The 23,320-nt window shown below is 46.7% G+C and overlaps 1 protein-coding gene across 2 annotated transcripts in view; it reads right to left on the reverse strand.

Annotated features, from left to right (window-relative positions):
* The window catches only part of BNIP3L (BCL2 interacting protein 3 like), a 112,544-nt gene that overhangs the window by 54,493 nt on the left and 34,731 nt on the right, over nt 1-23,320 (reverse strand). For both annotated transcript variants that reach the window (XM_086943525.1, XM_086943524.1), the window contains exons 2-3: nt 19,797-19,983; nt 12,374-12,443 (exon numbers count right to left, since the gene is read on the reverse strand). In XM_086943525.1, coding sequence (XP_086799651.1) covers nt 12,374-12,443; nt 19,797-19,963 — 237 coding nt within the window. In that variant the 5' untranslated portion in view covers nt 19,964-19,983. The remainder of the gene's footprint in view (nt 1-12,373; nt 12,444-19,796; nt 19,984-23,320) is intronic.

Here is a 23,320-nt window from a genome sequence, read left to right on the forward strand (position 1 = left end):
ATATCATCGTCATCCGTCCAAGTGCGTCAAAGTTGTCCCATCAGGTCGGGGGAGTTGCTCATCAGTTTTCAGTAGATCACCGATATTCCGTTTTCTGGGATGGGGTCTGCCAGCAATCTGTCCTCCAGGGAGGAGAAAAGTCGGGGAGGTGCGTGCCTTCCCGGATATGCTTCCTAAGTCACTGCATGGGGGAGAGGTCAAACTCCAGACGAAGGGTCTCAAAGGGGAGCAGCGGGCCGTTTCTCCATATGTCTCCCAGGTGCTCAATTCCTATCTTTGCCCACTGTGTAAACCCTTGCAGTCCGGACACTTCCCCCAGCTGGTCGCAATGCCAGAGCGAGGTCATGGTCAATCTAGATTGTCATCCTAGGTATCGATTGGCTTCAGTCCAGCTCCTTACCTCTGTCTCAGTATGTGTTGGTAGCACTATTTTCTTTTTGCGAGCATATAGGATGATTTCATGATTTTCAGCTGGCATGGCTGCTCGGTCGACCCTATAAGCCAGCTCACTCCGGTCTGTGTATACCCAGTCGTGAACCATCAGGAGTTGTGAGGCCCAATAGTAGTTTTTAATGTCCGGGATTGCCAGTCCGCCATCGTAGATCCCTCTTAGTAACTTGAACAGGGCTATACGTTGCACTCCCCATTGCCAGAGCAGTGATCGGAGTTCTTGAGCAATTTGCTTGAAGAAACTTTGTGGGACTGGATAAGGTGTGTTTTGTAAGGCATATAATAGTCTTGGAAGGGCCATCAATTTGTATAATGCTGCCCTACCCATTAGCAATAGCGGAGGGTGCGCTAATGCTCCGCATCTGCGCGGAAGCGATACAGATGTGGAGTGAGGTTTCGTTGCATGAATAAGTGCTGGTCCCTGTTCACAAATATCCCTAGGTATTTAAAGCCTTCCGATACTATTGGAACCATTACACGTCGATGGAATTCTTGGTGGGGGCCTCGAAGGGGAAATATTAGTGATTTGTCCCAGTTTAGTGTGGATCCTGCATAGCTCCTGAATAGTTTGACAATATGTAGCATGCGCGCAATGGAGGCATATGGTCTGGAGAAATAGGGGACTATGTTGTCTGCATATAGGGAGATGCGTTCCTCCCATCCATCCGACAATGGAATGCCCCATATCAGCGGGTCGCCACGTATCCAGACTGCAAGTGGCTCCAGGGCCAAGGCAAAGAGAAGGGGCGACAGTGGGCATCCCGATCTGGGGCCCCTGCCCAGCAAGATGAACCGAGAAAGCATTCTGTTGACCTCTACCCTGGTCAATGGGGCCTGGTAAAGCAATTTGACCCAAGTGCAGAATTTCTGGCCAAATCCCAATCTTGCTAACATGGCGAATAGGTAGGGCCATTCTATACTATCAAATGCCATGGAGGCATCCAGTGCCATCATTGCAGTCTACTGAGTTGAGGGCTCGCTTGTCATGTGGAGAACTCAGTACATTCTGTACAATTTGAGTCTGGTACTCCTTCGTGGCATAAAGCCTGACTTGTCTACGTGAATAATGTCTGGGAGTACAGCCGGGAGTCTGTCCACCAGGGCTTTCGCAAGGACCTTTGCCTCCACATTCAGGAGGGAGATCGGTCTGTAGGAGCCGCAGTCCTCGGGAGCCTTGCTAGTTTTGTGAATGAACACTATTGTGGCTGTTCGTTGGTCTTCCGGGAGGAATCCCGCCTCCACTGCCGCTCGGAACATCACCAGTATGGCCCTGTGATTCTGCACAAAAGCCCCTTGTAAAACTCGACCCGCAGGCTGTTCAGCCCCGCCGCCTTCCCTGAATGCAAGGAACCAGGGGTCGTTGCCCACTACTCCTCTGTCAGTTTGCCTTCAAGACTATCCCTTGACTCACCAGAGAGCATCGGGATGATAAAATCACTCAGGGGCTCCTCACAGTCAGTATTTGACCACTTGCTATTTGGCTTGTAGAGGCTCTCATAGTATGAAGCAAAGGTGTCCACAATTACCACGCGTGTCATCTGTAGGGCTCCCTCCTGATCTCTAACGACCGCCACCCAATACTTATTCCTATCCATCTTTGCCAGCCAAGCCATAAGTTTGGAGTCTTTGTCACCAACTTCGTATAGTCGGCTCTGTGTGGTCAGGGCATATGATCGGGCCGTTTCGTCAGCCAGGTCCCTCAAGTCATGTTGTCTTAGTGTTAATCTGTGTCAAATGTCGGTGCTGCCCTCCCTAGTTGCCGTTCTCGCCAGCTTCAGGATGTCTTGTTCTATCATGCTGCATGCAACCTGTGTCTCCTTTCTCTTCCCACCTATCAGGGCCTGAGCCTGGCCTCGTATCAGTGCCTCAAATGCCTCCCAAAGGATGCATGGAGAGGAGACTGATCCATTATTTTCATTAAAGTATAACTCTGTCCCTGAGTTTAGTTTGTCTTTGATATCTCGATCTCTCAAATACCAAGGGTCTAGTCTAGGAGAGTTATTGGTGTGAATAGTGGGTCCCCTCAGTAACACTCCCACTGGTGGTGGTCCCATATGCCCTGCGCCAGGTGGTCGGAGCCTTGAAAGCTTCCAACTAGGTTGTGTGAAAAAGTAGTGAATGCGTGAAAAGGACCCATAAGGCACTAAGTAATAGGTGTATTGCTTTAAATGAGGGGTTTGAGTTCTCCACAGGTCTGTCAGGCCCAACGCTAAGGCGAAGTGAGGAAGAGCCCCCCCCCCGCACCCTCAGCTTGGTTTCTAATTTATTCTAGTCGATCCAGCGCCATGTCAATTACTTCATTCATGTCTCCCCTTACAAGGAGGGTCCCGGTGGCCTGATTCAGGAGTAGAGCACAGAATTGTGACAGGATAACCACATGTAGTTTGGGCTGAATATATAGGAACCAGAGGTTTACTGATCGGCCCTCCCAACTGCCAGACAAGGCCACATGACACCCCAGAGTGTCCCATCATATTGTCCTTATCATGAATGGCAATAGTTTCCTAACCAGGCTGCCCACCACACAGGAACTGATTGAATACCCAGAGTGGGCTACTAGTTTGTAGCCAAATGGGTCTAGGGCTTTGTAGTGATTCCCCTTCAGGTGTGTCTTTTGTAGCAGTACAATGTCGGGGAGGTGACATTTAATGTGTTGCAGGACTAGGGTACGTTTCCCCAATCTGTTTACGTTCCATGACTATATTCGTAGGGTCGCTTGTTTAGTGACCTCCATGAGTGCCTGTCAATACATTTCCATCTTCCCACCCCTCCTGAGTTGACGTTCTGTGTTTTTGTACTATGCTTTGACTGTTAGATTGATGAGCATAACTATACAACCATACAAAATAATCAATGAAAGCCGCAAGAGCAGACCCTCCCTGCATCCCTGCTTAGTGAGAGAGAACCCCTCCCACTTCCCCAACCTGCAGAGTGCCGATCACCCAAAACTGTGCATTGAACAATTAGAAAGCGGTTTGCCGCAGACTCAAATTTATCGAATTATGGCTAACCCATTCAAATCATGTGGCCCCCAGCCTTCATAAGCATTGGTTCAACTGCTACCTAGTTATAGGGCATAAGTGTCCTAGTCCAACGACTCATACGAGATAGTTTAGTTTTCCCCCGGCTTAGCCCCATCTGTTGTGTAGGAGGCTCAAAAAAATGAAGAGGTCGGTGACACACCTGTCAACTTTCGTCCCTTTCTGTTTCTGGGTTTGGCTGGCTTGCTGACCGCCAGAGAAGCACGGCCACTCACCTCTGGAAGTCGGTCCTTCTGGACATTTGTTTTCTTCAGCTTCTTTCCCCAGCCAGCAACCCTCCAGCCAGTCTCAGGTATCTTTCGGCGACATGAAGAACTGTTACCCCTCCGTCAAGACGTTGAGCTTGGAAGGGAATAGCATCATGTATTTGAGATTTTTATCCCTCAGGGCTTTCTTGACCAAATCAAAAGACTTTCTTTGGCGTTGCACCTGAAGGGTGAAGTCTGGAATAAAAAAATGGGATTGTTGCGTTCTCGTACTGTAGGTCTCCTTGAGAGTGTGGCGCTTGTAAAATTGCATTGCAGTCCCTGAAGTTCAGTATTCGGGCTATGATAGTACGTGATGGGCCCCCAGACGCGGCAGCGGCCCCAGAGTTCTGTGTGCTCATTCAACTGAAAAGTAGTTTGACAGGCGCTTGGGTCGGAGAGTATGGAGGATAAGATCTTTGAGAAAAAGATCAACTGATTGACCCCAAGCCCCCTCAGGGACCCCCACCACACAGATGTTGCTGCATCTGGCTCTTCCCTCCAGATCTTCAATGCGGGCCATCATGTCCTTTTGTTCTTTTGTCAGGCAAGCAACCTGTTCCTCCAGTGTTTTAGTGTTACTTTATAGGAACCCTATGTATGTTTGTTGACACAAATTGACTCAAAAGATTTAGAGAGCATGACACATGGATTGAGTTTTAATCCGATACTGCTGTCATAACCAAGTGTTGAGAAGCCTGAAGAAGGAGGTTGGACCTATGTAAACCCTCCGAAACGTGTCGCTTTTTTTGACCTATGAATATACGTTGTGTTTGTGTTAACTAATAGAATTTAAGAACACATTACTGAATCTATTGTTGTATGCTATTGTGTCCTTAAGTAAATGAACCTGTAACCTCTGGTTTCAAATTAAATTTAAATTTTATTTTTCATGTTTTTAACTTGCATCATGATGTATTACTTCCAAAGCAAATAGAAGTTTTTATGAGTATACATTTTCTTGAACTAACTGAATAAAATTAAAAAATGGTTATTTTTTGCAGAAATTTGAGTGAGAATTGACTTCCTGGTAACGGAGATACGGACCCGAGTTGATACGGAGTGGTATGTGTGTTGTGAGTGCATGATTGGCATGCTAACATAATACCCCAAAGGGAGTTTCTTCCAGACCTAATCATCTATGTGGTGTTCTGTCCCTTTGGAGTGTTGAACCCCTCTCTTTTTTTAGAGCCTCTCACTTTAGTGCAGTCCGCTCTGTTATGCTAATGTGTTGGCCGGTTCGACCCCCCCAGCCCCACACCCCCACCACACCACCCACACTGTGCAAGGCTCCAGAGGCCTCGCTGGTTCTGGAACTTTTCCGGGCGTCATATGTCCACACCACCTTCCCATCTGGTGGCCAGGTATGTCCAGCGCCCAAGTGGGCCCTATGGGCCACAACAATACTCAGTGGCCGCCGACATGGCCCCCAGCAGTCCACACTCCCCATGTGAGGGGGCCGCATTTGGTCTCCACTCTCTAGTGCGCCGCCTTCTCACCTCCTTGACCCGCAACCGTCCTCTATGAACAGGCCGTTCTTAGGCATCGCCTCCTCCTCCATGAGGGACCCCCGGATTTACTGCCCAAGTGGGGAAAGGTTGCCCCCAACTCCCGTCATGCCACTGATTATTTGAATGTCTTGCGCTGTTGTTCAGGAGTCCGCTACTCTCCGCCCTGCGCTTGATTAGGCCCGCCGGGCCACAGCAACTCTTAAAGACCCCCTTTGGTGATCCCCAGCCGCCACACTCACAGTGTATCAGACCTGTGAGGCACTGGGCCGGGGAGGCCATGTCTGGTCTCCGTGCGTACGTGTGCCGCCGCATCACCTAGACGGCCCGTGGCCGCTCTCTGTCTGCGGATGGTCCTCGGGGGCCGTCCCTGCCTCCACTTTGGGACCTCCGGATAAACTGCATGAGGGGGAAGCTGCCCTCGGCTCCCCTCGTGGTCTCAGATTATTTACTTGTTGTGCTTCTGTTCGTCATGCCTCTGGAGGTCTGCTTCTCAATAGCGGCAGGCCGAACTCGTCCGCCCGTCACTGCCTTCCACTCAGGTCCGTCAGCAGCTCCGTGCCTCCACGCTCTATCAGCCCTTATTTCATCTAGAGATGAGGAGATCGTCCGCTCCGCCAGGTGGTGTCCAGCCCGTAGCCGGTTGGGGTACTTCATTCTAGATCGTCTCCGCTTCCCACTTCTCCTTCTCTGCGGAAGGTTTTGTTCTGATCTGCGCCGTCTTGGGCCACATTCGCTGCTTGTCTCCGGTTCTGAACGCCTCCTCCAGCCTCCTTGAAGCGTCGGAGATGGCTTTCCCTGTGCTCCAAAGCCTCTTCCCAGTTACCAAGGTAGGCAGCACTATGACCAATGGATTATTACAGATGTTTCTTGGGGGCTACACACTGTTGGCTAGTGGAGCTCACTCATTGTGCGGTCATCTTATTCAGCTGCAAGCCATGCCCCAAACTAATATTTTTAAGGGCTTAACTTGTAACATCCTATATTAATCGCACAAAATACATACCGAACCCCGGGATATCGGATTTTACTGGATGCAATAAGTATCAGAGATGCTTGTAAATATGGCCTTAAGATTTTACCAAGCACACACAAACATTTTAAACTACGGTAGAAGTAAGACATGCAGGTATCCGAGAGGAAGCGTCCCAGCTAATCTTATTTTAGTATAAGTTAAAATGTCAGGAACCAACATTGTTCTAAAGCTAAAACATTTACATAGCAGGCTAACAGAGCCTCTTAATTTGTCATGTACAAGCATTCCATTTAAGAAATTGCAAACTGAGACAAATATGAATTGCAATGTACTATTTTATTAAAATATAATTAACTAAAACGCAATAGCTATGTTTCAACTACATTGCACTTTACTATTTAACCTCCTACTTTACCAGTTGGGAGGGACAGTCCTTCACATTATATTCCTACCTAAGCATATCATGCACTATGGTTTATAATCATAAGTATCTGTAAAGCAATCATTCATCACTTTAGAGGTTTTGCTGTCCTTAAGGTTCGAGTTGGACATCATTTAATAATCTATGTGATGCCAAGTTTAAAGTAAGTAAACCTTTTTACACACCAACTACACATTATCATGCACAAACATGTAGCCTGGAGTATAAATAATAAACGTCTAGTGTAACTTTACTCATATGAAGAAATAAGTATTCATTTGTAGACCAAGGCCCTGATTACAAGTTGGGTGAAACAGAAGTGTGTATTTGCTACACCCCATAAACACCATAACCCCATCTTGAGACCTTAACCAGGTGTGGTAAATAGCTCAGATTCCGAATATTTAGAATGGAAATACGGTATAACACGCAGACACAGTTTCGACACATCCAATTTTACCCCCGTTCTGCCTCCTTTCTTGGCCTGATACTTTTCTGCAGGTACGACCTGCCGAAATCTGTCAGAGGAGTATTGTGAGGGTGATAATTATTACACAATCTGTAATTAAAAACCCGGTGCAAACATTTCTGTTTGTACAGGGATCAGAATAAAGCCCAGACTTGTAACGAGTGCCCCGGCCTAAGTAAACTCAACCCCTCTCTCAATGAGGCAAGTTATTTTGTCTCAGCATTAAGAAAGGTTTTGTTTCAGAATGTTTCACTTCCTGAACCTAGGACTCTTTTAAAAAAATTTGCAAAAATAAAAAGCACCTGACACTTCCACTTATGTGGTTGGCATTACCAGAGCACATGCTCCGTTGAAGAAATGGCCACGTAGCACCTTTGGTAGTCTGGTAAACTTTTCACATTGATTTGACAGTTACTGCTCAAAAACGAAGTCTTATTCAGTTAATCATGAAGTTTTACTGTTAGCCTTCTTCTGGGACTTTTTTCAGTTAAGTCGCTCTCCTTTATTTACGGAGGCCTGGTACATGATTTTGGTGCTTAAGGGTGGAGGTCAAAAGTTGATGAAAATTTGCCGACATATTTTCTAGATAGGCAAGACCAGAGGCAGCAAACCGAGATGTGTGTGGTATTTCTTGGTAGCAAGTGATGCTGGGTACCATGAAAGTCAATCACATGAACATACCAAGTTAAACTGGATGGATGCTAGTGAGGTTCTGTTAAACATGTTCTTTTCCATAGTAATGTGTGGAGTATTATGTTTTTAAGTGCAGCTGTGAGCATGGTGATAACCACCAACGAGGCACATCTGTTGGCTGGGATGCATGTGAAGTGTTGCGTCCAAGCGGCAACCAACTAGTCTTCCCTTGACTGACAGAGCCTGTGAAAGTTGTGTCTAATGTGTTAGTTGGAGGATGGATAGCCCTATCAGAGCACCACTGAGAGCAAGGCAAGATGGCCGTGCGGTCGTGATCCGCATCGGCTCCGCCGCCACAGTGCCGTGCCACCAAGAATCCGAGGGCCAACACACAAGGTGATCAGCAATCTGAAGTGCCTGCATCAACAGGAATGCAGCGGAGCAGAGTTTGGGTAGTGCAGCTGCCAGAGAGTCAACGAACAGAGTGCTAAGTGAGATGCGGCCGCTGAGGCAAGACGACAGCCTCGAATCTCGAGACGGAGGCAGCGACACACAGGGGAAACGGAGCAAGGTCGGCGGGTAAGAGATTCCGGGGACTACGGAGTGTTGCTCTCCTCCCGCTTGTGGCTGCCATACATCGTCCGGGACTGCTGCACGGACCTGAAGCGCCCGGCTTCGAAGGCAACGCTGTAAGTACCTACCTCAGAAGTGGGGGGTGAAAAAACTGTTCAACGGGTCCTGGGTCCTGGGTCCAGCAGCGGCCGTGGCACTGATCTCGGGGTCGGCGTCAGGGGGAGCAGGCAGACACGGTTGCCTGACCTTAAGATGGCGCCCCCCTGGGGCCAGCAATGAAGGGTCGGAGACGAACCACTTTGTTTTCACACACAGTGGCAGCGGATTAGAGGCGCAAGTGAACTGAAGGGCCTGATTTTGTAGTGCAGCGCAGGACAACAAATCAGAGAAGCGATGGAGAGCGCTCCTGCGTGTTGAAAGGACCAATCCAGAATTTTATTATGTAGCTGCTGCATGGATAGCTATGCTCATACTCCATTGTTGGGTTTCACCCATATGTTTCTGGGAACACTGCTGTACCACAACTTATGAAGACATGGTGCCTATAGCTAAGTGATCCGTTTAAGGACCAGCTCTCTCCTTTGCTCACAGATAGCAACCTGAGTGAAGTGCAAGATCTTAGTGTCTACTAATGCTATATGCTGTTGTAGTTCCCTTCCAAACTTTTGGCCTCCCAAAAAAAAAAATCAAGTAAACAGAGTCTCAAACTACTTTACGGAACCTGATACGAGGGAAGTAGCCCCCGTGGGAAGCTCAAACAACAATATGCCACTTACCAGGGAAGATATCTCTGAAGTGACTTTAAACGCAAACTGTGGGAAGATTTTAAGCCTGACATGAACGCATCACTGGAAAGTCTGCGTGCATACCTTCAAAGCAAACTTACATCACCCAACAAGATGTAGACTATGTGGGTACTTGTACTAAGGACCTTGAAACTAACTCCCAAGACCTAAAACAACCGCTACACAAGGTAGAGGCAACGGCACAACACTATCGGATGCAACTTCTGAAATCGGCACTTCTGAAATCGGAAGATGCTTTGAGGTTTGTACTGCGCTCAGGGTTTCCCAGTAACACCGGGATTGTGCTGCCGATGGAACTATGACAATGCCCCCCGGGCAGACACCATTGAATGTTGTACTTACGGCGGAGAGCGAGCAACAAGGCTGATGCCCGGTGGAGCGGTTTAGGCAGCTACAGAGCAGTATGGCTCTGGTTCAGCCCCCAGCCATCACCTACCAAGCCGGACTTTGGTTTTTTCCTCGTCTCCCCGTTGTGTTTCCTTTCCCTCCCCCGCATCGTCCTTCCGTGATCCTGGTGTCTACCTCCCCTTTGCCACCCCTGCATGTTTTTGATTGTTGGTCCCCAGGCGGTTTGTCTGTCTCTCACTTTGACTGCTTTGTCCCTCTGAAGTACTTTCCCCCTGGCCGGTCTGCCTGACACTATCTGCATTCCTTACCCCTTTTACCATTCCCCCTCCTTCCATTCCACATTTGATATGTGTCTTGGCTATGCTATGAGTTAATATCTTTTGTTATTGTATAATCACTGTTTTTCTCCTATGCTTACTCTTGGCTACTGTAACTGATATTATTTTTGTAACCTGTAACTCGCTGATCCTCATGTAAAGCGTTTTGATACCTCCGGGTCTAGCTGGCGCTATATAAAACTCTGCAAATAAATAAAGAATTATGTGAGAGCTGTGATGGCTTTCAGGAAGTTGCAATGAGCACATATAGAAAACAAAATAGGACTCCAGCATAACACGTCATTTGATGGTTGAAGTGTCACGCAATATATTCTGTTTCAGCTCCAATCAATAACATAACAATTTAATGGACACTGCTATCGGATATTACATTACATTTACATTAACTCCACATAACACATTTGTCTACAAATTATCAGAACGTTATATAGTCTCAAAGAGCGTAGCTGCGCCACCACCTCAGTATTTTAGAAATTCGGTCCAAAACCTTGCTTCTTTCATAATGTGCAACTACAGACAGGCTGCTTGTGGTCGAGACCACCAAACCCTGGACGAGTTTAAATTGAGTATGGAAGTCATGAAATGGTGGGGTTGTACACGAGGTCTAAGAGTTGGGCACTAGGCAATTGTAAGATACCGGATCTATGTTTAGCCAGCTGATATACAGATCCTCATCATCACAGGGGAACCAAAGCAAGTAAATGAAAAATTAATGACAAATAAAACAAAATGAATTGGTGTGTGCAATGTTGGGATAAAGGATAATTAAGGACTACGGCTAATGAATTCAGAAATCGAAAATATCCATTTTAATGTATTACTATTAGAGCCAGAATTCTTATAAATGCTACCATATAAAGGAATACAAATCATTCTGTACTCATCAATGGAATGAGGCTTCAAAAGGTGCCAGGTACTGAATCCTTCCTCCTCCACATCAAAAACACACATCACACCAGTCTACAATTGGCTACAGACTCTAACCAACTTACACATAATCCCCACTTTAGTTCACACTGCGAAATCTCAAGGATTCACCCCAGATCAAAGTATCTCTATCTCCCTTCACATCACCGAAATAGCAAGACTATCCACAATCCAACTCCACCACATAAAGAAATAAACTCGCCATCCCCACATGAAGACTTCAAGAACACTGTCCAAGCGCTGGCTAGATCGCATATAGACAGCAGGAGCCCTACTCTAGCTGACTTTCCCAAAGTGGCACTGGGTCCACACAGAGATAGCCTACATGCGTCTGGCAATCTAATAAAAAGGAGCCAAGTAGTCATACTTATCACCCCCACCCTGAGGGAAATCCACTGGCATGCCATTCACCTTGATCTACTCACAGTCATTCTACTCTTTTGTTGATACTACTATTAATCCTTAGTTCTGTTACCCGAGTTATGCACAGTATGTTACTCGCAAAGAGTTCAGCTGCCCATGTAACTATTTCTGCACTATATAAGTAGGTTTAATAAATAAAGGGTTCCAGTGTTGCTTAAATAATGTACCACTTAGTGAAGGGAGTTCACATGTATTATTTTGCATTGGATGCACAGCTAACACGTCAACAAGGCACACTGAAGGACAGCCACATTCATATCCATTAGGCTAATTTTGGCATATAAAGGTTTATTTAACAAGCAATACAACAACTGAAAAAAATGCAATCTTGAATTGAATTTTGTTTCAAATGAAGACTGCCTGGAAGTTGAAATATCTGACTTTGAGGTAATGGAAATACCATAATGACGAAAATGTTGGGAACTGTGCAAGGGTGGTAAGGGGGCTGGATGGACTCGGTTAACCATGTTCAGGCCTGGGGGGTGGGGGAAAGAGATAGTGAGAGAGAGCGTGTGTGTGTGTGACAGTGTGAGAGTGATAGTGAGAGAGAGTGTGAGAGAGATGGTGTGAGAGAGATTGTGTGAGAAAGAGAGAGTGTGTGTGTGAGAAAGAGAGAGTGCGTGTGTATGAGAGAGAGAGTGTGTGTGAGAGAGAGAGTGTTTGTGTGTGTGAGAGAGGGATGTGAGAGAGATTGTGTGAGAAAGAGAGAGAGTGTGTGTGTGAGAAAGAGAGAGTGTGTGTGTGTGTGAGAGAGAGAGAGAGAGAGTGTGTGAGAGAGTGTGTGTGTGTGAGAGAGAGTGTGTGTGAGAGAGTGTGTGTGTGTGTGAGAGAGAGTGTGTGTGTGTGTGAGAGAGAGTGTGTGTGTGTGTGTGTGAGAGAGTGTGTGTGAGAGAGTGTGTGTGTGTGTGTGTGTGTGTGTGTGTGTAAGAGAGTGTGTGTGCGAGTGATAGAGTGAGAGATATAAAAGGGTAATTATAAACATTATTGTAAAAGTATTAGGAGAAGAGTGCTGCCGAAGCACTATAATGGTGAAGGGAGTACGTTTTTGAGACACGGGTCATTGGTTCAAGGACTGGTTTTATCACACAAAATGCCGGAGTAAATCTGGACTTCCCCTGGCTTCAGCTCTGTACACAAAAGATTAATGATCCCTTAGTTCACGAAAAAAATACCACTGAATCAGATCACCATTTGTTAGGTGTTTAAAGACTGTACCTGAGAACTATTGTCCTTGCTTGTGTGCATCTCCACCTCAAACATTATGTGTTCGTCCTCAGGCGAGGGGCTGCAATAAGAACAGTGAGATGTCATTGTATAAACGGTCAGTATTACAATCACTTTTGTTCAAACATGAATAGACCTAACTGTAGGCAAGTTACTGAACTGTAACATTGGGTTAATGCTGGTAAGTGTGGGACAGGACCATGATGCCCCAGAAGTGAAAAAGAGAATTACCTGTAACTACTCCTGCGTTGAACTCTTCCATACTTTCACAAGCATCTCTATATCCCTTATGGTCACGCAGGACATGTTACATATCAGTAAGCATTACATTTAGGCGTTAACTCCAGTCTAGAAACTACCTTTATCAGAATTTAAACCCCAAGTGTTCCACCGCAAATTATCTGCCCTACTGTTGAAACTCTATTGTTGGGGAATTGCTGTTACAGCAGAGAAACTTTTTCTACACCAGTATTGGACCTTTAATATATTAGCATACTTCTGAATAGAAGAAACATCTATACATAAAGCCAGGAAGGAATTCTGGTTATCATCCACCCGAACACAGTCTGATAACCTGCCTTCCCTGGTCTGGCTTCTCGCCTGAATTGGATTACAAACATCATTGGTTGGTGAAACTGTGCGGGCCTCAAAACGTTATGTGATGCAAGCATCTTGCAATAGGGTCCTTGCTCATACACCCACTGTTGTTTTTTTACTTGTGAAATGGCACATTATTCTCCAGTGTTGTAGTCTGTAAGCCTTAATGTTGCACAAAGCAAAGAAAATTGTAACCCATCAAGATGGTCCCTGCTTGGGTGTGATACAGCTTTTCTTTCCAGCCCAAAAATCAATAAATAACTGGTCACTTTTCTTCAAATCCTTTCTTTCAGCCATAACGTAGCCATAAATTAGCTTAGTTTCTATGGCACCGTTGTCCAATGAAGTTCCATGAAGTTTTGTAAAGATAATATATTGAGTATAATCTCCAGCTTTGTACATCAATTCTATTTATAGTCATTGTATGTATATTTTGTAAATGTGGCTATCCTGAAAATATGTCATGAATCCAGCCCGCCCAGAACTGTAGAGGCAGCATGAAAATCTGAAGTAAGATAGCAATTAAATGTATTTTTTTTGTGGAAATTAGAGAGAACATTTGAATTGAAGCAGGACTCCTATGGAGCACTACCCTTTGCTTAAGAACTTCAGCTGTGGTTTAAAAGGTTTGCAACTCCCCAAACCCCCTCACTGTGGCTATCAGAAGAATGCATACTGCCTTGTAGGATACAAAGTACCAATCCCCATTGCAAAAAGGCTCAAGCTGATGAACTGCTAATTTGGAAATGAATGACTCAATTTCTAATCAGGGTCTCGCCTTCAAATGGGTCAAAAAGTTCAATTACATCTTCCTTCGATACTTTTGTCAATTATTTCTGAAATCAAAGAAGGTTTGTTTGGAAGTTTATTGTGCCTCAAAATTGTTGTCAAATGCATCTTTATCACTGGGTGCTTCTGGTCAAGCTCTGTTGGCAATATCAAGTAGGACACTAACTGATCGAAAGTGATGACAGGTTACACATGCTTAACGCACACACAATGGCTTCCAATTCCATTCATATTTATTCATAGTTTAAGCTGCTACAACAGCATTAATTGAGCATTGTCTGAGTGTCTGAACTAAAAACACTTCGACCAAGCTGGTGCTATCAGCAACAGTTTGATTTTGCGCCTTCTCATTCGGGTATCGCACATGGTTATTAGGGAAATGGACAGAAATGTATATTTAAACTATATATTTAAAATATATCTTATGCAGTAACTAGTAGCAAGTAGCTGCTGCTGACGGCATGGAATGGCATTGCAGGTCTGTGTGTTGCATACAAGTATATCTGCAGTGTGCCAGATTCTTCAAAGATCTCCTGTAATAACAGAAGTTCGATTTACCCTTCATGGCAGGATATTTCAGACTTTGGATGTCTTCTAATGATTAATGCACACCTCAGTGTGCACGTATTTGAGCATCTTGATTCACTCTAAAGGCGAATGATACAATTGTGATCACGATACACTAAAACAGAAGCCCCTGAAAAGGTATGCCATAACTCAGTTCTAAAACAAAATTCCATAGTTAGAAAAATGGTCAGTAACTGGCTATTTCTACAGTCTGTTCTGCTGGGTAAAGCGCCTAGATGGATTTAGATCACAGGAGTGCATTCTATTGTCTCACTGCACAGGACGCTTTTTACTTCACTTCCTAGATAATAATTTTAATGTATGAAACCAAGGTCCAAATAGTTCTAGACACTGTGAGACTACATCCCTGCAATTAGGTTACCCAGAGAGTTGAGGATTCTCCCCTATTCCTTTGCCAGACAGTGGAAGGCCTGGACCCCTTATTTTGAGAAATAGCGCTAGAGCTGTGTCAGGAGGGACCTGTCTGCCAGGGGCCGGGTGAGGACTTTAACGCTTGTTCCTTTCCGCCCCGAGTGCAGGACAGCCACGGTCCCTTTAATGCTGCTTGGACCTTCCCGGAGGTGGGGACTCCGCCAGTGATGTCATCGGCCGTGCTCCTATCAGGAGCAAAGGAGGAGCTGAAAGCACCATACCTGAAAGAGAATTGCGCGCCATCAACCCCCGAAGCAGGTGTGGAGAGAGAGAGTAGTCCGGTGTGGCTACAGAGGCGTTCTGCGCAGTGGAGACGGAGGTTTCGGGAGTCGCGGAGCCCCAGGGACAGAGAAAGCCAGGAGGCCAACGAGCAACGAGCCGCCCCGCCACGCTTCAGGAGAAGTGTGGCTCCACAAGGTACGGGCCCGCATAACGGGACTCGTATTTGCACGGGGAGGGACTGGGTAGGGGGCTTTGAGGGAGGTCACAAAACGGGTCTGCACATGAATGCCAGAAGCCGCAACCCTTCCCCTTCGAGCACTAAAAGCGCCTTGGTAGTTATCGACGTGTTGTGGTGGCAGTCCCTGTTGATCCTCTCACTCCCCGCCCCCCTTCTGTCAGAACCGGAACTCCGGTACTTATCAGTAATCAAGGGTTTTGTTTTGTTTTCTCTTCTTTCAAGTGCCTTTGCGAACCCCTGACTTTAAAGGACCTACAAGGCCAGGACCCTTGAAGCAAGAAGTCGCCTGCTACCATACCACCAGTACTGTTACTCTCGGGATAAAGACGCTTCCCTGTTATCTTTGTTTTGAGCTAGTCTTTTGAGCTGGACTTTGAAGCCACTGAATAAAAGTGCACTCCTTTCCAAACGTACTTGAGTCGTGGTGCTTCGTTTATGGTTCCCCCACCCTGTCCCAATCACCACAAGCTGGTATAGGTTCGAATATGGTCAATTAAAGAAGTAGACTACTTAGGAACTTGCACCACAAAATAAACATCATGACTATGCATATATTAAAGAAAGGGATTTGAGAAACAAAATTTCAAGCGGCCAGATGTGCCCAAGTATTGATGGAGCAGGGTTTTTGTGAAATAAAACCTGCTCGGATTGAACTCCTCATTGTGTGAATTATTAACCAAATGGAGTAAAAATGAACAGTGCAAAACTAAAAGGGGAAAGATGAAAAACTGCACAAGCGCATGCTGGGAAAGTAGAGTATGCCGCAAATGCACACGATTAATGCAAAAAATAACAGCCAAAAGCCGCAAGTTTCTTTTTACGGAATTGTTTGAAAACAATGCACAAGGCGTAAGAAAATGTAAGCAAAAGCGTTCATAGAGCGAATAATAATGGACATTTGTAAAATAACTATGAAAATTACACTTGTATTTGTTTTCCCTAGAACGTGCTTTACTGCTCTGGAGAAGAGGACTCAGGACTTTATTTAGTTTAATTTTGCTTATTGTTATGTTATGTTATACTTATAAGATATGTAGAAAGGAGAAAGTCATCTGTCCTTCGCAAGTTCCTGATGATGGCCAAGGTTGTACAGAGGAAATAATGAACATTATGAATGGAACTTCCTTGCCGAGCATAGCATTTGGACACTTGTACTGCAAATTGATACATTAGTGAGATGGAGAAATGTACAAGCCGCAGAAGTGCGATGATAAACTTTCCTCTGCAGAAGGCTGATGACGTGAGATAATTAAAGACCAAAGAACTAATGGAAGTTTGGCACATTGAGAATGGTGTGATTAGACACCCGTTGTTTTCGACCAATGGAAGACAATAATTTTATGTGTGATGATATAATGAAGGTTGGACCTTTAGTGAATCTAGAGTATAAATATTAGTAGAAAGAGGGAGGGGTTTAGAGTGAGTTGGAGTGAGCGCGTTTTCCTTCTTTACGAGAAGAGAGAGCTGTGTTGCGGTTTCCTAAATTCAATGGGCTGGCTGTTGTTCTTTTGATCCCGACTCAGACTTTGCTCTTCAATTCTTTTTTCGGGTGCCTAGCTTACTCTCATGGCCAGAGGGGAGCTTTTCAGATTTCTAGAACCTTGTGAGATTGGTTAGTTAAATATTCTGAATTTGCATAAGTCTAATTTCCAAATGTCTTTATCCTTTTGTCTCTACGCCTATCCACTCTCTCATTGCGCTGACATTTGAGATGTACAATTGTGATTTATTTTGCTAATGCTCTTTTGTGTAATGATCTATGATTCAATCTGTATTGCACTTGATGAGCAATATTTAGATAAAGCATTTTGACGTATAAACAGAGTTTGTCATTATTAGTGTAATTGATTTAGTTACATTGAATGATTATTTCTTTATGAAATTGCTTGAGAATTCTGATATTGTTTTGCCAATCCCTGTCAACTAAATAAAAGATTCATCGGAGTAGGAAGAAGAGAAATAAAAGGAGCAAATTGGTAAGATTGGTTGAAACTCCTGCAGTGTGGAAGGAACTGTTGGGTATTAAATTGGGTCCAGATGATTAACATTTGCAAGTTCCCAAACGGAATAAAGAGCAGTGCAATCTACAGACTGTGAAAGTGAATTCTTAAACCCAGCGTTCCATTTTATTAATAGATTCATAAATCGAAGACATCTCAAACAAAACACATTCGATACTGATCAGGGGACTAAATGGTCCTTAAGCATATAACAAGCGAACAGAAAAAAACAGTCATACACAAGTGCTAATCATAATAAAAGCTGGATGTTTAAAAGACAATGCAACCTGTGGAAATATTAGATCTTTGAACTTCACATGAGACACACATTGATTACATCTTCAGTATCACGCTACAGAAAAGATGGCACATGAAGAGGAGCACAGTGCATGTAATAATTGCATCACCAGCAAGTTCAAGAGATTAATGCTGAGCGTCATCCAAACAGTACCATGACTTGGAGACACTAAACCTTAGAGAAACCTTTTTAGTGCGCAGAATGGGCAAAAAGGGAAAGTGCTCCACTGCAGCATCAGGGACTATCCCTGCCTATGTGCAGGATCGAAGAACACTTTTAACAGAGACTAAAACCACTTCTGTCTACATAAAAAACAGATGCTTATTTAAACAATGTACAAGGGCAGGAGAGCACTGTTTTACCAAGTCAGGCTGAGGACTTTCAAGAGGACCCACAATTCACCCATTGGTTCACTGCACCAAAAGTCCACCAGGTGACTGTCTACTAATGGAAAATCAGTATGTTGATTGTAGTTGAAAGTGCCGGCAATCGGTGTGCTTAAGAGAAGACACTATAGCGGTGATCTACTGGGTAAACTGTGGGTCCTCTTGCCCTGATGAATATGCCTGAAATTATCTAAGCATTGAAACATTTTGGCCTGTCTTCAAGTAATGGTGTGAGCATGTTGGGATTGTTCTTAACCATATGCCTAGGTCTATGCTAATAAAGGACTGAAGTAATACTTCGCACACATTTTTAGATCAGTAGTCATGAGATCTAGTCATTTGCAGAAAAGCTATAGTCCAATGTAAAGGCACGGTTTTCGCAGGGATAATGTTAGAGTTGTACACTGGGTTCTTACTGCCACATGGCTGTACAATGTGGCAAGTATTTCTGCATACATAGGAGTATGCCAAGGATGAGTATCGCCCACCTTCTGGAAATGCTAGTCAATTGGCTCACATGGTTGCTTACTTGTGGCGTCCCCTACCTCTTTTGTATTAGGATTAGTGCCCACTGCTTCATCAAAAACTGACACCCCTTAAGGATCCTGATGTTTTCACTACTTTGTAATGATAATAAAGCTCACAAGGTAGATGTTTGATGAACCACGTGGGGTGTAGGAGTCTGGGATTCATTTTGACCTTTTCCAGTGGTCGTGGGGGGTGGGTATGTCAAGGCATCTTCTGTAACATGTCACAAATATGGTAGATAACATCAAAGGCCTGAATATAATTTCAACACTCTGTTCACAATTCCCCTAACAGGTGGCAGGGAGCAAAGGAATGTTCATTGCCACAAGCAGGGAGTAGAGGATTGAGTCCTCCACTTCTGACCGGGGTCACTCAAGTTAATCTAGCATTTAAATAGAAATAAAAAACTACAGAAAAAGCTAAATGCATTAGAAAACTAAAAGCATTGGAGCAAACTCATTGTGCAAATATTCATGAGGGAATGAGTGAATGCTTATGCTGTAAAAAAAAAATTTACTCAGAGCCGATTGATTACTCCCCTATCTGTTCATGGGTAGAAATTCCCATTTCCGGCTGGAATGGGATAGTGAGCATTCTGGTATTCATGGGGACAAATTCACTTCCTTCCATAAAGCAAGTGGAAATAAAACTGGAAATGGGCCACAATTGGGGAAAACATGCAGGTAAAGGTTTGGTTACACTACTTTCCCCAGATATTATTACACTTCATTACCAGGCCACTCACGATCAGCTCCAGTGTACGGAAAGGGAAAAACTTGCACAACTTTAGTTTGGATCAGCTAAAGAATAGATAACAGTGACATGTCTGTTACACTGGTGTAGTTTCACATATTTTCATTATGCTTATTTTGTGAAATTCGCAAAAATTTTCCATTACACCAAAGGGCACACATATTTTGGCAGGGAAGCAACGGAGCAATGCGAACAATAAGAACATAGGAACGCAAGCAGTTGCTGTTCACTGCACTTGTGTGTTTTCTGCTACTTTTTTAGCGAGAAATGCATCCTCCCATCTTAAAAATGGAGGTGAGGAAGCATTTTTGCTAATAAAGTGCTAAAGCCAGTTTGGCACATTGCTTCATTTTTGTGAAATTTTGCTTAAGTTCTCCAAGGCAAATTATGCGAATTTCGCACAACCCTGCTAAAGAATCAATTTCCACTTCTAGCAGTTACTAGGTGACAGTCTATTCACACCTGATAAAAGCAGAAAGACAAACACAGGAGAACTAATATGCAATATATACCATTAGTCATAATAAAGCCCTGTGTAACTGGGCGCCATAAATTAACATTCAAGCGATACAACCACAAATAAGCAAAATAAAGCACACACTACCTGTCACAATGCGAGCTCGCCCTTGAACTACTCTGCCCTGATTCGTACTGTGCATCCAGGAGGATCTTCTCCATGTCCCCGTTGTGGATGGTAGAGGAGGATGGAACATGTTCCAGACCTCCATTACTTCCATTGCCGTTGTCGTCGGTGTTTCCGTTGTCGTTCATCTGTAACTCGATGCAAGAACCTGTTGGACAAGGCAGATAAGCTCAGCTTTAGTGACTCAGAGGCAAATCATGCCTTGCTGAAGTTATAGCTTCTGTGAGGGAGCACAAATACTGTAATGGAAACCTAAGATAAGACAACTTGAAAAGTGCACAGTAAAACGTTCCAGTGTATTAAGATTCTATGTCAGGACCGGAGGCTTCAGATTATGCTATATCTTCCTTCGCTTTATTAACATAAAGAAACCACAGCAGCTTAGGAAAAGATATAATAAGAACAAAAAATGCTTTAAACATAAAGCATTGACGTAATGTTCAACAAAAAATCAACAACAACTCCCAAGAGTCTCTTTGTTATAATCATAGTCCACAGTCCTTTGTCACTGTTCATCATCCCTATATAACCGGACTTCCCATCATCTTCCTCCTCTTTCTTCGCTGCTCCCGCAGCCAGATAAGTGCTTTTCTATTTGTCTTCTTTATTGTGCTTGATGTCTTGCGGTCTTTGGGGACTCCTTGCATGGTTAATTTCCTTTCAGAGTCCCTTAGTTGCGGGAACGTTCTGCCGTTCCTACGCGACTTTTTTCCCACTTGTGTGCGGTGTGTACATAGACCGCAAGGGGGCGGCCTGTCGCCTTGCCGACCCTCCGGCGCGCCTCCGCGGTGCGAGGAGCCGCGCCGTGGGGTCTGCTTGCGCAGGGGCCGACCCTCGCGTACCCCTCTGACACCTGGTGCTCCGGGTCTGTACTTCACAAATTGACGCCCTTTGGGGTCTGTATGGCGGTTTGGACCGCGTGATTCGCCTTCGGGCGAGATCTGTGCACCTCTTTATTCGTGTGTGGCCTAGCGCGCTTGAGGGGTACGTAGACCCGGTCCCGGCGAGGAGGGTCTGCGCGCTTGGGGGTTGGTGCAGCCCACCTGCCACGTCAGCTGGCCCAAAACGTGATCGCAGCCGCTGGGCCTGCCCACATTCGAGAACTTTCTCGGTTGCCGCCCTCTTGGGTGCCCCGCATTTGCCCTTGGTTCCGACATGGAAGGGGAGTATGATGAGGAGGCCTGCCCCTATCTGCAGGATGATGAGTCTTATCAGGCGGTGGACAGCTCCATCTATCGTTGTGTGACGGAGGTGGTAGGGCCCATGGAGGACCGCCTTTCGGCCCGCATCGTAGAGGAGTGTGCCAAGCTGGCAGCGGCGCAGGTGCCGCCGCCGCCCGAGCTCCCGGGGACGTCCGGCGGGTTGCCGCCCGCCCCGAAGAGACCCCGGGGTGAGGAGCCTTCATCGGAGGCCCAAGGCGTGGATAAGGGCGCCTTCGAGCGTCTTCGTGACGCCTTCCTGGCCAAGGCGACGGCGGTGCCTCCGACGCCCTTGGTGGACCCTGGCACTTCGGGCGGTCTGTCAACGGCGCCCGCCTCCCCGATCTACGACTCTCCGGACACGGATGACGACGGGGAGTCGACCCGGTCTTGGCTCCCGGCGCCTTCGGGAAAGGAGATGCCCCGAGATGAGTCGGGCATGCTGGACCCGGACGAGATCGTCCACCCCCGATCCGCGGCCTGGGCCCCGGGGGAGACGGTGGCGAAGTTTGTCGCGGGCCGGCTGCGCAAGCCCCTGGAGAAGGAGGCGAGGGGTTGCCTGCGAGGGGAATGCCCTCGGCCTACTTTGGAGGGGAAGGTGGCTATGACCCCAGAATTGGACCCCAAGATGGCCACCTTCCTGGCGAAATTCATGAAGGACCCCAGGAAGGGGATCGATCGGTCCTGGCGGGCCTGCCAGGACAAGCTGTTGGACGCGGTCGGGCCCGCCACGAAGATCCTCGATATGGCGGAGGAGGCTCGAGCGAATGGCACCGCCATTTCACCGGAGGTGCTCTCCAACTGGGCCCAGAGGGTGATCGTCTTCTTGGGCAACGCCAACTGTGCCCTGTCCACGGAGCGGCGGCGGTCGCTCCTTATTAAGCTGGACCCGAAGCTGGGGGACCTGGCCTCGTCGGAGGCAGGTGCCGTGGCCCAGGGTGGCCTCTTCGGTGAACCTTTCATCCGCGAGCTTGGAAAGTTTGTGAACACGTTCACGTCGCTGGACAAGGCCCAGTCCAGCATCAAGAGGGTGTTTCACCAGCGTTTTTCTGGAGGGGCCGCGCGATCGGCCGTGGTCAGCAGACCAACAACCGTGGACAAGGCTCCGGAAGAGGTCAGTACCAGACCTCGGCCAACTACACCAATTTCTACCCCACGAGGGGACAACGCTATGGTGGAAGAGGATTCCAAAAGAAGTCCGGACAAGGAAATGCCCCCGGTAAGTGTACTTTGCTTGGATCAAGTTCCGATTGGGGGGCGGCTGGCAAGCTTTTACGGGGAGTGGGAGTTGCTCACTGCCGATGCCTGGGTTTTGCAAACTGTGAGAGGTTTCCATATAGAGTTTCACGACCAGCCAACTCAGGTGAGGCCCCCGCGCCCGATGGTTTTCTCAGATTCCGACGCGCGATTGATAGACGGGGAGGTCTCGGACTTGCTGCGCAAGGGAGCCATCCGCCTATCAACGCGCCACCCGCATGGGTTCCTCAGCAACGTCTTCTTGGTAGACAAGACGGATGGGGGCAAGAGGCCTGTCATCAATCTCAAGGAATTCAATGGGTGGTTGGTCTACCGTCACTTCAAGATGGAGGGGATCCACCTCCTTCGGGACGTGCTCCTCCCTCGGGATTGGATGGTGCGACTGGATCTCAAGGATGCCTACTTGGTCGTTCCCATCCACCCCCCTCATCGTCGTTTCCTACAATTCCTGTGGGACGGCCGGGTGTTCGAATTCACCGCCCTGCCGTTCGGCCTTTCTTCGGCCCCGTGGTGCTTCACGAAGGTCCTCCACCCGGTAGTGGAGTTTCTCAGAAGCCAGGGGGTCCGTATGATAGTATACTTAGACGACATCCTCCTTATGGGGCAGTGCCCGGAGGTGCTGGCTGGACAACTGCGTCAAGCGGTCGGCCTGCTTCAGAGACTGGGGTTCGTCGTCAACGGCTCCAAGGCGGTCTTGGTTCCCACTCAGCAGATCACCTCTCTAGGTTTCGTGGTGGACTCGGTGCAGGCGGTCTTGAGCCTACCGAGCCGGAAGGTCGCAAAGATACGGCACCTGCTTCGGCAGACGATCGCGAGGGATCGTACGTCACTGCGCCATGTCGCCAAGGTGGTGGGTCTTCTGTCGTCCTCCATCCAGGCGATTTTCCCAGGCCCGCTGCACTACAGGGCTCTTCAGCGCCTGAAAGCGCAGCATTTGCGCCGTGGGATGTGTTACGATCAGTGGGTTCCCCTCACGGACGAAGTGAAGGAGGAGATGTCATGGTGGCTGTCTCACATGGAGGCATGGAA

This window comes from Lissotriton vulgaris, chromosome 11 (assembly GCF_964263255.1).
Source record: "Lissotriton vulgaris chromosome 11, aLisVul1.2, whole genome shotgun sequence".
NCBI lineage: Eukaryota > Metazoa > Chordata > Amphibia > Caudata > Salamandridae > Lissotriton > Lissotriton vulgaris.